Source organism: Hylaeus anthracinus, unplaced genomic scaffold (genome assembly GCF_026225885.1).
Source record: "Hylaeus anthracinus isolate JK02 unplaced genomic scaffold, UHH_iyHylAnth1.0_haploid 17193, whole genome shotgun sequence".
NCBI lineage: Eukaryota > Metazoa > Arthropoda > Insecta > Hymenoptera > Colletidae > Hylaeus > Hylaeus anthracinus.
In genome coordinates this window covers 16,622-28,466 of record NW_026534719.1, presented here as the reverse complement: position 1 = coordinate 28,466, position 11,845 = coordinate 16,622, and the positions used below count along the sequence as shown (strand labels likewise).

Below are 11,845 nucleotides of genomic sequence, written 5' to 3'. Positions count from 1 at the left end.
TATTTCTTTCATTCCGTTTCGTGACAACACATTTCCCTTTTTTTTTTTCATACCGATGCCTTGGCGCAATATCGACGTTACGGTAAACGCGTAAAAGTTATCCGTCTTTTGACCCTACGGATCGCGAGTCAAGGCATCTTTGTTAATGATCGTCATACGGAGTGCGTTCCATATATAATTGAAAGTTCTAACACGGTTTCTTCATTTCGCACTTCCCCATCGATAACTATAAATATTATATAATCTATGTACAATTTCTTTTAAATAACGCCTCTCCTCCGTTAGCAAAATATCAGCACCGTGGGGGGGTGAGGGTGTGGGTATGCGCTAGTGCTCAGACTGCTGACCCTTTGGTGCGTTCGCTCGCAGAAGCCGAGGACGCTGGGAGGATGTATCATCGGGATTGGGACGCATCCTCTTTCTTGTGTATATCTGCGTGCATTAAAGAAGGGTCCAATTGTCGTGTTGGCACTCCTGGTCCTGGTCCCGCTCTGTGATGCATGTGTAAATTGCTAAGGGGGCCAGGACTGGGATCCTTGCTTCTCAGAGCATTCACAGGTGGTGGTGGGTAGCCAGCGTAAAGCTTGGCCCTCTCCTCTTCCTCTGCGCGAAACGCAGCAGCAGCTATCAGGGGATTGTAACGCAGTTGTTGCAAAGGATCGTAGCGATAATCTCTGAATGGATCCCCGGGCCAAGGACCCCCAGGTTGACCTGCAGGCGCCGAAGGTGGTGGGAAATGTTGCATGGGATGTCCACCTAATCCAGGGAGCATACTTCGCGGCATGGAATGCGGCATCCCGTGAGGATGCCTCGCGAGATACGAATGAGGATGGGGGTGATGATACCTGGTATCGGGTAGTGGACTCGGTCCAGGCCCTGTTGCGGATTGACCACCTGGGCCAGGACCCGGTGGTCTTGGAAGCATCACGACTTCGTCGTCTTTGCTTCGGGGTTCCTCTTTGACACGCACCTCGCCACCGTCCATAGTCACCGTTCCATTTCTCAACGGTGATCGTTCTCGACCTACCACCACATGCTGTCGATTTTGATGAAGCAATCTCTCGCGCTCCATTTCGCGTCTCTCCATTTCACGACGTTCTTTATCCCTTCTGTCCCTTTCCCTCTCAGCAGCTTCCTGCTGTTTCCTTTTCTCTTCTTTCTCTCGTTCTCGTCTTTCTCGCTCGCGCTGCTCCTCCCGTTCCCTCTCCTTCTCACGTCTGATACGTTCGCGTTCTCGTTCCCGCTCACGTTCACGCTCGCGTTCCCGTTCTCGTTCCCGTTCGCGTTCTCGTTCACGTTCCTCGAGTTCCGCTCGTCTATCGATAGCAGGCGGTTCTGGTTTCAGGCTCCATGCAACAGTGGTGGGTGGGAACCCAGTGGACGCTCGTTGCAATCTAAAAAATTTGTTTAAAGGGATAAATAATAGTTAGTCCTGGGAGAAAGGTATTGGATGACTGACAAGGAAACGTTGAGAACTTGCCCTCTTCGGAATTGCGTCAAACTTTACACAAGGAGTACTTTTGAATGAAAATGGATTTCTGACTTTGTTTAAGAATACTCCCGTATGTAAAATTTAACACAATTCTGAGGATGACAAATCTTAGCGTTCCCTTGTGAGTAAATTTAAGTAATCGAACCTTTTTGAAATTGAAACGTACCCTCTCCACGGATCGTGTACAGAACCTAGCCCACCCAACGGTGGCATTTCTCTCGATGGTGGAAAACTAGAAAGACCAGGGAAATTCGGATTTGGCGCGCCGTACGTGGATGGGTACCTTCCAAACGGTGACATTCCTGTTCCTGTAATAATTTTAATACGAAATGAAATTATAATCCTTTAAAATTCTTAATATTTTGTCATCGATAAAGTTGATTACAAAACTTGAGATGTCATAGTTTAGTAATAATAAAAAACCTCTCAATGTTTATGAGACCAAAACTTTGATTTTTTGTTGATAACATATCTTTCCTTAATAAAATGATCAAGACTTGTGTAAAGCATCGATTCCGTGAAGATTACCTAAATGTGACGCTGGCGTAGACAGAAAACCAACTGGATGAGGTGGAGGTGGCGCAGGATGTGCCTGCTGCATGTTAGTGGGGAACGGAGGCGCCATCGGAGGTGCACCAATTCCGAGACCACCTGCTGGTCCACCTGGATAAAGATGACCCGGTGGTCTCAGCAGTTCCGTTTTAGTATTAACGACACCTCCCGCCTTAGCTTCCGCCTGCTGCTTTTGTTGATGATGATAAATTTCCCAAGCGATGCGTACGTGCATTGCGTTCCATTTTCCAGTCTTCTGTAATAGACAAAACATAAATTGTAAATAACATATATTTTTTCCAGAACATAGATTATTCAGATGGTAAAGTGTTAATTCTCCTATTGACTTAATAGAAAATGTAAAAGCTTTCCATTTAATCTAATACAGAAATTAAAAATCGATTTACCTTTGGTGCGAACGATGTTAAATGATTCGGTGGTACGAAAGGAGTCGAAGGCGGTCCGATGCCCGGATGCAGAAGGCCGGCATTAAAACCAGAATATCCAGACAGATTTAAATTACCACGAAAAAAAGGAGACTCAACACCTCCCAGTTTTGGAATATCCTTGAACTAAAAAAATAATTATTGGTGTATAAAAGCATGAAGGTTCACTTCTACTGCCTTAAGTTTCACATGTCAATGATGCGTAGGTTACGTACGATGGGAGCTGGAAAGAGGGTGGTCGCTGCAGTCGGTGGAAGTAGAGGCGTCGTGTGTTGATGTACATGAGTGTGCTGATGCTGATGATGGTGCATCTCTGTCCTGAGGTATGGGGGTGGCCCCAGGTTGCCGACTCCGACTCCAACGTTTCGGTCTTGGGATGCCAAGAATCTATTGTCAAGCTCTCGCCTTAGCATGTCGGCCTGACCTGCGACATGAGTCACCCCTACTTTTCGTTAGTCTCTTGTTCCTCGGCGAGTCAATTCCTCTCTCTCTCTCTCTCTATTCCTCGAATTGCAAAAATTGTAACAGTTTGTGAACTTACTTGTTTGGAAAAGTGATTCGGCGGAGAATGGGTTGGGATTGGTCGTTGGCGGTGGTAACGAAGGCAGTGATGTGTGTGGACTCGAACTGGACACAGGAGGTGGTAGTGGTGCTGCAAACATTGGCGGTGGAAACGTGTGCATGCCCAGTGGCACGGGTGGTGGAGTTGGCCTTGGAACTGATGTTGCTGTTGCCGGAGATAATTGCGAAGTTGTGTTGCTACTGCAAATTAAACATATGTAAATTGTCATCTAATGAAATTTCGTTAAGGTGGTCGAGCCTCAAAACCTTAAAATGTAAACAATTTTCCTTGATGGCTACAAAATTATTAATTATTGGAGACTGAATCATATTTAAAATTTTGAAGCTTAACTGCATCCTTAAGTATGAATGTGTTAGAATAATTTCCGTGTTGTTTATACCCAATCCATCCTTGTGGCTTGGAATACGCAGGTAGACTAGAATTGGCTGGAGAAGACGTGTTTGGCACACTTACGGGCGTTATACTACCTCGACTTAGGCTACTCACGTTACTGCTGTAACAAATAATAGTACTATAAGATCATTGTTGCAACAAACGTTGGGATTATGTATGATTACAAACGTGTACCTGTAGCTATCCCTTTCTCGGCTCGGACTGTGTCCACGGGGCGAGTTATTATTCCTTCCAGTTAAACTACAGGCTACCATATCTCTGTGAGCGATGGTGTTCGCTGTGGTAACTGTATTAGTTATCGTGGACACGCATGTCGTAGTGGCGGCGCTTAGCGGAGTATTGTGATTCGTAGTATTATTTCCTACAGGCTGTTTACTTATGTTGGTGCACGGGGAGGCTCTACTTCCTCTCTAAAAACGGAAAATATCGGTTAAACGGAAAACGCGAAAGAACTTTCATTACATGTAATGCAAAGTTGAACAAAAGTCCTTAGCGTTGGTCAGTGTTTCTCAAATGTCATCTTTCCATAGACCCTTTCTATAAAGGAAAACTTTTGGCGTATCTCCTGTCCTAAATAATATTAAACTATTATGTTTTTAGTACATACCCTTAATTCAAATTTATGATTTTAATTGAAGTGAATCAAGTGAATTATATATTTTTAAACGTGCTGAGTGAGACATAACTTTAAGTTTATTGTTAATAAAATATCTTGAAAAAATAAAATTTAGAAAAACATTATGAACTTAAAGAACTTGAGATTAAGATTTATAGTTCATACCACACTATTCAAAGCCAGGAGCACATAATCAGAACATGATCAGTTTATAAAGTGTTCCAATAGACAAATATTCAAACATTCCAATAGTTGAATAATATTTGAATAATCAGGAATTCAAGTAAAGTTTAAAGTCAAATTCATTTACTAAACAAATGACATAAAAAGGCATAAAAAAAATCTTGTATGTCTTACCATGAAGACTTTTTTGTTATTCCACTACACTGTATCATTCTTTGAAGCAAATACTACTGTTTCAAAAAGCAATTGAAAGAATAAGAACCATCGTTAGATGGTACACTTTTTTATTTTGGTGCAATGATGCATGTGCAATATTTAATTAAGCTAGATTTTTCTTTTCGTCATTCTGTATATATAGAAATAATCATGACAAAGTTTGAATTTTAAAAACATAATACTTTGCAAGATATTTCGTACTTGATGTTTACAAGAATGTACACAAGAACCCAATTGTCACATTAAAAATGTTATCATCATATTAGATTACATAGTACATGATTTTTCAACACATTTAACTTGCATCATTCCATCAGGGGTCCACGGACTAGTATTTGAGAAATACTGATTTAGATGAAAAGAATATTACGACTTACCACTTCTGCCCGTGAAGAAGCAGAATGGGAAGGAGATGGTACCGCAGGTGGAAGGTATGGACTGTGATTTAGAGCAGTATACGGCGTATAAAGGGGCGGGTAAGATGGTTGCGTTTGAGGATAAGCAGCCATGGGTATCGACGGTGGATAGCTGGTAGTTGTCGCCCCGTTTGATGGTGCTGCTGGGGTGACACCTAAACTGGCTCCCGCGGGACTAGTTGTATGACTCGACGAAACGAGGGGCACATTAGGTGTATGTAACGCAGGTATCGTAGTGTGAGGCTGCTGGGACAAGGAAGGAGGTGGCAGAGCTGGGGAAGCTGGCCGCTGTTGCGGAGCTATTGCACGTGGATTTGCTGCCAACGGACTAGTCATCTGAAAGTACGTTTAATCAAATGTATGTTGAGTCTGCTGAAGCAAAACGAAAATTTACAAAGACTTTACTTACAGGTGGCTGGGATATGTGAGGGGGTAGAGTAGGACTGGGAGGACTTGGCGCTGTTGGAACTGGTGCTGACGCAGGCACAGGAGGTGGTATAGGTGCCGGAGCATCCGTTGCTGGATTAGAAATTTGTCCACCAGTGTCCGGTGGTGAACCTCCTGCCCCGTTTGCTGGAGGCAATACGTGTGGTGAAGACGATGGCAACTCGTCTAGAATATAAATACCGATGTCAGACATGTGTTCACAGCACAAATAGGAATAACGCTGATATTTCTGAAGCATACATTTACGTGCAAGGGGTGGTGGGGTAGAAGATTCAAAGAGTATCGATTCAGCATCCGAGCCCTGGAATAAAATGTAGTTTTAAGAAAAACTGCTCGTTTGTTTTATTACATCTTAGTTCTACAGTTCGAAATTTACATACCTTATCGTCTTCTCCTTCACTATCACACTATAGTAAGAAACAGAAATAACAAAGAATTATTACTACAGCTTTTCATATTTATAACAAACATTTTAGTTTGTTGAATTCTGACACTTACGATATAACCTTTACCCGAGCTGCAATGACTGCTAGCCTGTAAGAACGATAGAAATTGCACAAAAATAAGAATTTGATCATTTTTTTGTGTTTGTACAGCAATTAATTAACTGATAGTTCTACTTACATCGCTGAGGTGGTCCCTGGAACTGTCTGCGTCCTGGCAATCCCTAGGTATACCAGGGCCATGCAGTTGTTCAGATGCTCTACCACTATCGTCGCTTGTACCTGCATCTAGGCCCTACAAGCAAAGCATAGTTACATAACTTTTCTATTATATGTCACCATAATATTTATATAGGATGTGCTGATGTAGATGGTTTAAACTTTAGATACATTAGATTCTGATTAAAAGAAATTGTAAGTACTCATTGCATTTTTGAGTATGTACAATGTACGATAAGATAGCATGTTCAGGTATGTATCGAAATAGGACAAAAGTATTTTAGACACTGCTACAGTGGTATCAGATTTCATCTTGTAACTTAGAAACTGTCAGTTCCAAACTCATGTTCGCTAATACTGTTTTGCTTCTTCTGATGAATACTACACATACCTAAAGTTTCAACTAACAATTTCAGTGCATACTGTACATCCATTTTTGTTTAAAATTACCTGGTTGAGCGTTGAAGGTGTCAGTATGGAATTGTGTGTATAATGGTTGTGCTTGAAATGGTTTTTGATGTGGTGCTCGTTGTGTCTATTATTCTGTCCTGTATCCACCTTCGGTTTCTCTTCCACTATTGACAGTAGCGTATGCAATTTCTTGACATTGTTTTTACCAGCTAGCTTTATTGCACTCTGTAATCAGAAACAAAAAATTCAAATTAAATTTTTCACAAAGATTAAACCTTATACGTAAATATAAGTAATATTTTTTATTGTAAAAATAAGTTTCATCCTAGATGCGCTAGAGGACTCGTCAATTCGAGACTTTACCAAAAAAATTAATCTCGTTACCTAGTTTATTGCAAAAATAATTTTATCACACGAGAAAAAAAAAACGGTACATTTGTTTTTCTTTTATTAAACGTTTAGATAAAATGTAACTCAATTTGAAATGTTTAAGAAACATTCGTCGAAACTTAATACGCGATCAACAGTCTCAAGAATGTAAGATTACATTCTAAGAGAGCCGTCGTTATTTACAAGAACCTAAGGATGCTGTTGCGAGCGGTATCGCGATAAACGGTAACATAATCCTTACGGTGGCTCTTGGTACGATCTCTAGCTTCGCAGGCGCGAATTAAAATAATCAAATTTCATTCGTTGCGGTCGTTGGTTGCATATCCGATACACACCAAGGACTCGGGTGTACCGTTCGCCGTGGTTGGATTCAAGGCGCATAAAATCCGACCAACCAGCAAACGAGTATATTCAACACGTATGGTAAACACGCCACCACCGATCCCTGTCACAACTTCGCTGCTCGACCGCGGCAAGAAAGGAAAAATCGGCCAATCGTCGGTTTTCGTGTCACGTCGACGAATTTATCTGGTTGCGCGCGCGGAACATCGACGCTGGTTGCGCGCACAGTAGAAAAAGCCGCACGAGAACGCCTTTCCGTCGGGTGGCTTTAAACCGCGATGTCAGTGAACATTTCCGAACGGGTGGTGCTCTGCCCCTGTCCCCTCGCCGCTCCCGCCTCCCCGTTTCTCGCGGTGTTTCCCCTCTGGTGCACCTAAATACCGTTATCGCGATCAAACGTTCCCGTGTTTTGGGTAGACGAGAGAAATACGGCCGATTCCCGTACGGATTCTAGCTCTAAGACGGACACGGGCGTTCGCAAAGATGACAGCAAGATTTTCACAGGCAGGCACCGTGTCTCGTGTGCGCGATGCAGCGCACGAATGGTGGGGGGAGAATGAAAGAGGTAGCGAGCGGGGTAAAGGTGAAGGGAACCAGCGAGAGAGGGGATTGGAGGATGTAGAAAGTGGGAGGAGGGGCGGACGAAAAAAGAGCGGAGTGGGGGACGACGAAGAAGGCAGAGGAGGAAGAGCGAGGCAGAAAGAGAAGACATTGACCGAACGAGCAGCCGCGCGACAAGGCCTCCTTTGCCGTGCCAGGCCAGCTGGAAGGAACGAAGCCCCCCGAACCCTGACTTCTCTTTCTCGACTCCCGGGTATTACTTTCCTTTTCCGATAACTGTGTACCCGTTCACGCTCTTACCCTTCCTTGCTTCCCTCTTCGTCTCTCTCACGGATTGGCTACCAAAGAAACGACCGGGAAAAAGCCACTAGAGCTCCTCGGTGATAAAAAAAACTACCACCTAGCAAAAGCCATACTCCACCTGCGCACGTGTGCCAACTGCGAAGCGAAACCCCCTAGGACCGTGTACCGCGGTCGGATTACACGCTCCGTATCTAAGGCGAATTAATCGAATAAACCACCGACTTGGGAGTGCACCAAAAAACTGCGTAAACCTGCTATAATATATCACAATGCTTGAAGCGTTCCTTTTTCTTTCGTTAATCGCTGCTCCAGAAAAGCTATTCCGAGGTTGGATCGCTAATCGCTGTATTCAGCCACGGAAAATTCTGTGATCGTTAGGGATATTCAATTCTCAATAGATTGCATACACATACTTTTTTAATTTCTGATTTTTTTTTTTTTTCTTAATTCTGACACGAATCTTATTCTTTTAGGAAAAATTGATTCCTAATTTGACCAGTCTCACATGAAAATTGGTGTCGATAATATCAACTAAATATCATACGATCATCCCATATTTACCATTTTGAAATTCACCGTAACTTAAATTAATGGTTAGAAATCCACTGTGATAAATTTACGTGATAATGTCTTAATTGTGTATATGCAGATTTAACTTACAAATGTCATAATAGCACAGTCAGCAACAAGGGAAAAGATTTTTAAAATCAATTTTTAACAAGATTCGAGCATCCCTTTGTCGGAGTAACGTACCGGGAGTAATATACGTCTCGAGTAAAACATAAGGATATTCGATTTAGAATACTATCAGAAGAATTGGCTTAAAAACATCGATAAATAATTTTGCTCGTACATGTTTTACTGTTGCAATCAATGAGAGAGTATGTGTTCGAAATAAATTGATATCGAGACAGAAAAATGGTTGGCGAGAGAGAAAGAGAGAGAGAGAAAGAGATAAAGAACTGTTGGACGATCCTGGAGGTGAGGTTCCTCGACACGGGACGAGTAAAGGAAGGTCGTTCCCGGACGTGCGGACGTTCCACCGGTCGGCTACTCCGCGCTTTGGTTAGCCGGCTACTAAACTCGTCCGTACAATGTTGCCACGTCTATCCCGTTCGGTGTTGATACGACCAGACTCTAATTCAGCTTACTACTCGCAGTTCGCGTGTACTCGGTCGCGATGTTAACGCGTTCCTTCATACAGTAGTGACTGTCACTTCAAATCTACACTTACCGATTCGACCGATTTTTTTATACAAAACATGAAAATCGTCCTACACGATTGAAAATTACACATTCACCTACATATCTAGTCTAACGTTCCTTCTTTTGACATGTTAACAAAATATTACACATACTTGTGTGTAGGATTTTAAATGACAGTCACTGTATATGCGATTATCGCTTTTCAAAACAAAAAATCTAAACTAAAGTAACAAATTTTTGTTTCGCACATTTTTCTTTTTCTTCTTTTTTATTCTTATTGAGTGTTTCAATCTATTTGTCTTTCCAATTAAGAATTTTAATGTTTCTTAACGACGAGTGAGATTACAGTACAATTTACTACACTCAATGCCACATATAATTGCTATTACGCAATTTTTGTTAAATAATTAGTAATTGCTGTTATTTTGAAATAGAGTTGGAAATACGTTGCAATAGTGTGATTAAAGCTGTTACACAGCGGAAACATCAACTTTCATGACATAAACTTTTATGTATATAATGTTAATAATAAACGTATATAAAATATAAGACGAATGACTAGTTTATCTATATATGCGAAGTAATTATATACAACCATAGTTTATATATGTGCTTTCTTAAAACTTGTGGTTGAGGGAAAATTAAAAATTGTATTTTTCTTTATAATTAAATCGTAAGTTTTTCTTTAAAGGCCCAGAATTCATTTCCACGCCCAATATAATAATCAGAAAGAAATTCAATCGAATTATTTAAATCGTATCGACCGAACATCGATATAGTCGACGACAGATTTCTTTTCACGAATTCAAATCACTTATCGAGCAACCAGTCACGCGCATTTCCGACCGACTCTGTAATCGGAGAAATACGATTCTTAACCTATCAGAATACGTCAACGGTCGCCCATTAAATTTGGCGGGCATCGCTAGCGCCAAGATTAAGCATTCGCCGTTCTCGTTTGTAACAAGCGGATAATAACAGTCATTCGGACATCTGTTTGACGAAAATTTCGGCTGCTTGCCAGTATCCAAATTGACGTGCTGAGCGTGAAACGGATGCTGGCCACCGTCCAAAAATTATACGAAAGTAAACATATATCGTGACGGTATTGTTTATACTCTGAGTTACTGTCTTCGCGTTTCCGTGTATTCGCAAATTACGCCTTTCGACGAACAGAAATCTGCACCGTTATCTCTCGAACTTGTGAAATTCAACAATGGGAGAAATACGTGCCAGAAAGAAGTAGAAATTTGGAAACTAAAGTTCCTACCTGCTGAATAATTTATTTAAATTGGCGAGAAGACACTTCGTAAGATTTCAAAGTGTCATAAGAATCATTTAGAGATTTTATATCGTTATTAGATGTATAAATTAATTCTGTGCCTTTCGAAACTTAACATATCGCGATCCTATCCATATGTTTCATTGCTACGAAGGCTGGTGCTCTAACGAAACAAAATGGCGAGTGAATATTTCGACTCAAACTAGACTTATAAATGTGCGAATGTATAATTCATTCACAGAATTAATAATTCATCAAATCGTGTAGAGCAGAGAAAACAAACAGTAGCACGAATAAATGTACAAAACATCGATACGCAGCGCTTTTCGTATCTGTCGGACTAGTTTTGGTTGCGCTGTGTTTACAAAACAAACGTTTGGAAATGTAATGGTCGGCGATCAACGAGTGACAAAACACGACTAATTCCCAGCAGGAAAGATCTTATCGCGAATGATGTATTTTAATGGCGTAAGTGATGTCGAATGGAATGCACTGACGAAAGAAAAAGGAATAAGAATGGCGGCAGCCGCCATCGAGTGACGGTGTCCATATTTCGTCTAGGGACACATTCGACTATACATATACAGGGTGTCCGAAAAATGTTTGAACACCTTGAAAAAGGTGGTTCGGGGGGTGATTTGAAACAACTTTTTCCTTAGCGAAAATGTTGTCCGAGGCTTCGTTGAGGAGATATTAACGGAAAACACTGACCAATCAGAGCGCGTGGATACCGTTGAGCGGCTGTGGTAGCGAAGACTACGCGCTAGGCGGCTGCGCTCATACGCTATCGCGGCCGCTCCAACGGTATCCGCGCGCTCTGATTGGTCAGTGTTTTTCGTTAATATCTCCTCAACGAAGCCTCGGACAACATTTTCGCTAAGGAAAAAGTTGTTTCAAATCACCCCCCGAACCACCTCTTTCAATGCGTTACAACATTTTTGGGACATCCTGTATATGTACATGTATAACTCATATAGTCAAAGAGAGACCCTCTAATCCGAGTCACGAAATAACGTCAAGATTATGTTAAGGTGTGACTATATCTATTATTCAGCTGAAAAATGGCGACGACCAATCAGAATCGACCAACGTTATTTCGTGACTGACTTAGAGGCTCTCTAGCTTCGTCTAGTCAGTCCGAGCGACCGATGAGGAGAATTTAGTTCCGTGAAAACAAGACAGAGGGAGAAAGTGGCGAGAAACGTGGAAAAAGAGGGCAGTGGACGTGCGATAAAGAAAAGAAAAGGAAAAAGAAAAAAGAAAACTCGGTGTCGGTGGTAAGAAGATTTACAGTGGTGTAAATTGCAGCGATAAACCGACCATCTATGGGGCCACGACTTGTTA

The 11,845-nt window shown here is 41.7% G+C and overlaps 1 protein-coding gene across 1 annotated transcript; it reads right to left on the bottom strand.

Annotated features, from left to right (window-relative positions):
• Positions 1-6: 6 nt before the first annotated feature.
• On the bottom strand, positions 7-7,322 carry LOC128892763 (autism susceptibility gene 2 protein-like; the record flags this gene model as incomplete). The annotated part of the gene is made up of 16 exons (XM_054153303.1): positions 7-1,394; positions 1,638-1,800; positions 2,021-2,300; positions 2,452-2,616; positions 2,706-2,914; positions 3,032-3,252; positions 3,453-3,566; positions 3,641-3,876; positions 4,859-5,233; positions 5,307-5,509; positions 5,585-5,645; positions 5,725-5,751; positions 5,843-5,878; positions 5,969-6,082; positions 6,457-6,642; positions 7,143-7,322. Coding segments are annotated over 16 exons (3,570 nt in total), but the record flags the coding sequence as incomplete, so codon positions are not given.
• Between the last annotated feature and the right edge of the window lie 4,523 nt (positions 7,323-11,845).